This window comes from Montipora foliosa, chromosome 3 (assembly GCF_036669935.1).
Source record: "Montipora foliosa isolate CH-2021 chromosome 3, ASM3666993v2, whole genome shotgun sequence".
Taxonomy (NCBI): domain Eukaryota; kingdom Metazoa; phylum Cnidaria; class Anthozoa; order Scleractinia; family Acroporidae; genus Montipora; species Montipora foliosa.
The window spans coordinates 42,929,942-42,932,441 of NC_090871.1; the positions used below are offsets into that span (position 1 = coordinate 42,929,942).

Genomic DNA, 2,500 nt, shown 5'->3' on the forward strand with positions numbered 1-2,500 from the left:
GGAACAGGCTAGTAATTCACAGACATCATGTTGCTCAGAGTCACAAAGACAAAATGAAGAATGTCCTGGGTTATCGCCAATCAAGCATATCAACTTTGCCACCTTTTCACTAACACAGGAGGGGTTCATCCTACAGAACGAAATCAGTCCTAATTAAAACTATAGGAATCTTCAATAAAAATTACCTAACTTTCCCCTGACTTTCACAAGAAAGGAAGACTTAAAGAGTGCATTTGCCCTGACAGCCCTAAAATAAACAACATTTTTAGTAGAAAAAATAAGATGAACTCTAAAAAGCAGGAGATTAAGTTAGGACTGAAATGCCACCAGAGTCACAGTCATCCATGATCAAGGAATGATATCAGCATTCTGAGAGAGGACTGATTATCCCTTTCCTACACAGAAAGCAGGTGAACATATATGTAGGTCTCAAATTGCCAGGGACTACAGTACATTGCATTCTAGTTATACAGCTTCTGTAGATGAGCCATTTCCCCCCTGCAAGACACTCCTTGAGGGAGTTAATGCTGGTAGTAAGCTGTAATCAAAGTTACCAGCTGCAGATGGCACACAATGACCAATAGCAAATAATTATTGCGTACAACTATGATGATAATCAATGCCAATAAAATATGGTTTGTTAAATGCCCCTTCCCAAGGATGGGATTGACTGACATCAGAAACCCAGGAGGGTTGAAACGTATAACAGCCCCTTGTGTGCTGGGAAACAAGCTAGCCTTCTGAATATTCAATTTGCTAAGTACCATATTTGGAACAACAAGAGTTAGGGGTTTCCAAATATGGTACTTAGCACTGAAACATTCACCCAATCAGTTCACACTGAATATTCGGAAGCTGTGAACGTGCGTTACACGTTTCAACCCTTATGGGTTTCTGCTGACATTGGATGACTTTTCTTATGCCTAATCAGAGGGTAATCCTACCAACTTCAGGTCTCTGATTGCTCCCAAAGTTTGAAGCCATTCAAAACAAGCACTCGTCCACATGAACTAAGGTGATTTTCCCTGTGATCATTTTTGGGACCTGTCATGGCACAAGCTGAGACTGGGGTGGATGTTTTCTTTTGTCACAAAACAGAAGACAAAATTGAAGGGCTGCCAGCAGTTAGCCTTAAAGTATTCCAAGAGCTACACTCTTACTAATACTGCATGCTTCTAAGAATGAAGCACACTAAACATACTTTACAAGAGTCATGTAAAAAATCAACCTGGTTAGACAACGTTTTAATTCTCTCAATTACATGGGCAACTGTAAAAACCCACATGAAACTAGTTGTTCTGAAAGCACTAAATATTTAAATTATTTCAATGTATAATATTTTTAAATAAACTGAAGTTATAAATACTTGTGCTCTTTGAGATGCACAAATCTTCATACGTACATTGTTCGCTCGCTTAATAAATTGAAATTTTTCTTGGAAATGAATTACTGTATATTCAAAACACTATTTTTCTTACAACCAACTGCAGATTCAACTCAACGATGGCAGTCAAATATTTGCAATGAAGACTTCTCACTTTTTCAAGTCTTTAAGAACGTCCAAGAGACCAGACAGCAAATGCATTTTCTCTCGATGCTGTTGTTGCAGTATTTCACTTCGCTCTTCGTTCTCCCGTTCTCTCTTCTCTGTAAAATCCTTTAGCCATTCAAGACAATCGTTTTGGCGTGGTCCACTTGAACGTTTGGTCTTCTTGTTAGGGCTTGTCTCATCCGAATTCTCAGGCAAACGCTTTGCTGTTCGGCCCGTTGACAACTCGGGTTCTTTCGCATGATTTTCCTTGTCCATGTCTGAGTTCTTCGATGGGTTACTTGGAGGCCGAGTGGAGTCTCCAAGCCCTGAGCTACTTGCAGTTGCAAACGGTCTTACATTTGGTCTGTATCCATAGACCTCAGACAGCTCATGGTAGAAAGGGCATTCTTTCCTGTTGCTACCTGTCTGGTTGTTGTGGTCTTCGCATTTTCGAAATGATAGAGTTAAGGCTTTCCATTTCCCTTCGCATTGGTCGGCTCTGGCATTACAACCATATGAACTCTTCATTCGGGAAGCAATTAATTCCCAAACTTGTTTTTTCTTGTAATTGACGTTTTTGAACAATTCTTGGTTTTGTTGATACAAGGATATCAAAAGAAGTGTCTCGTCTCTGGTCCAACAGTATCCTTTTTTCTTCAGGGCTTCGACATCCTCCTCAGAAGTGCTGAAACTTTCGTCCTTCGCGTCCGCCATTGTTTTCGCTGCACGAAAACAGCCTCGAGTGTGACGTCATTATTCTGGATTATTCCAAACATTCTGCCCGTGGGAGCAGAATGTTTGGAATATAATCCCCTTATTCCGGAATTGGAATACGGGTCAATCGAACAGATCGAAGATGTTATTCCGGTTATTCCTATTCCGGAATAGGGTTAATCGAACGCACCCTAAGTAAAATAAAAAAGCCAAAGATTTCATTTGATCATTCCAAGGAAATCACACTTACAAAAG

General features: G+C 40.1%; 1 protein-coding gene across 1 annotated transcript in view; it reads left to right on the plus strand.

Moving 5' to 3' along the window:
• Window positions 1-2,500, plus strand: part of LOC137995898 (uncharacterized) — a 7,369-nt gene that overhangs the window by 4,843 nt on the left and 26 nt on the right. The window contains exon 3 of the mRNA XM_068841358.1: window positions 2,420-2,500. This exon is cut by the window's right edge and continues 26 nt beyond it. Within this exon, the coding sequence (XP_068697459.1) occupies window positions 2,420-2,500 (81 nt within the window). The remainder of the gene's footprint in view (window positions 1-2,419) is intronic.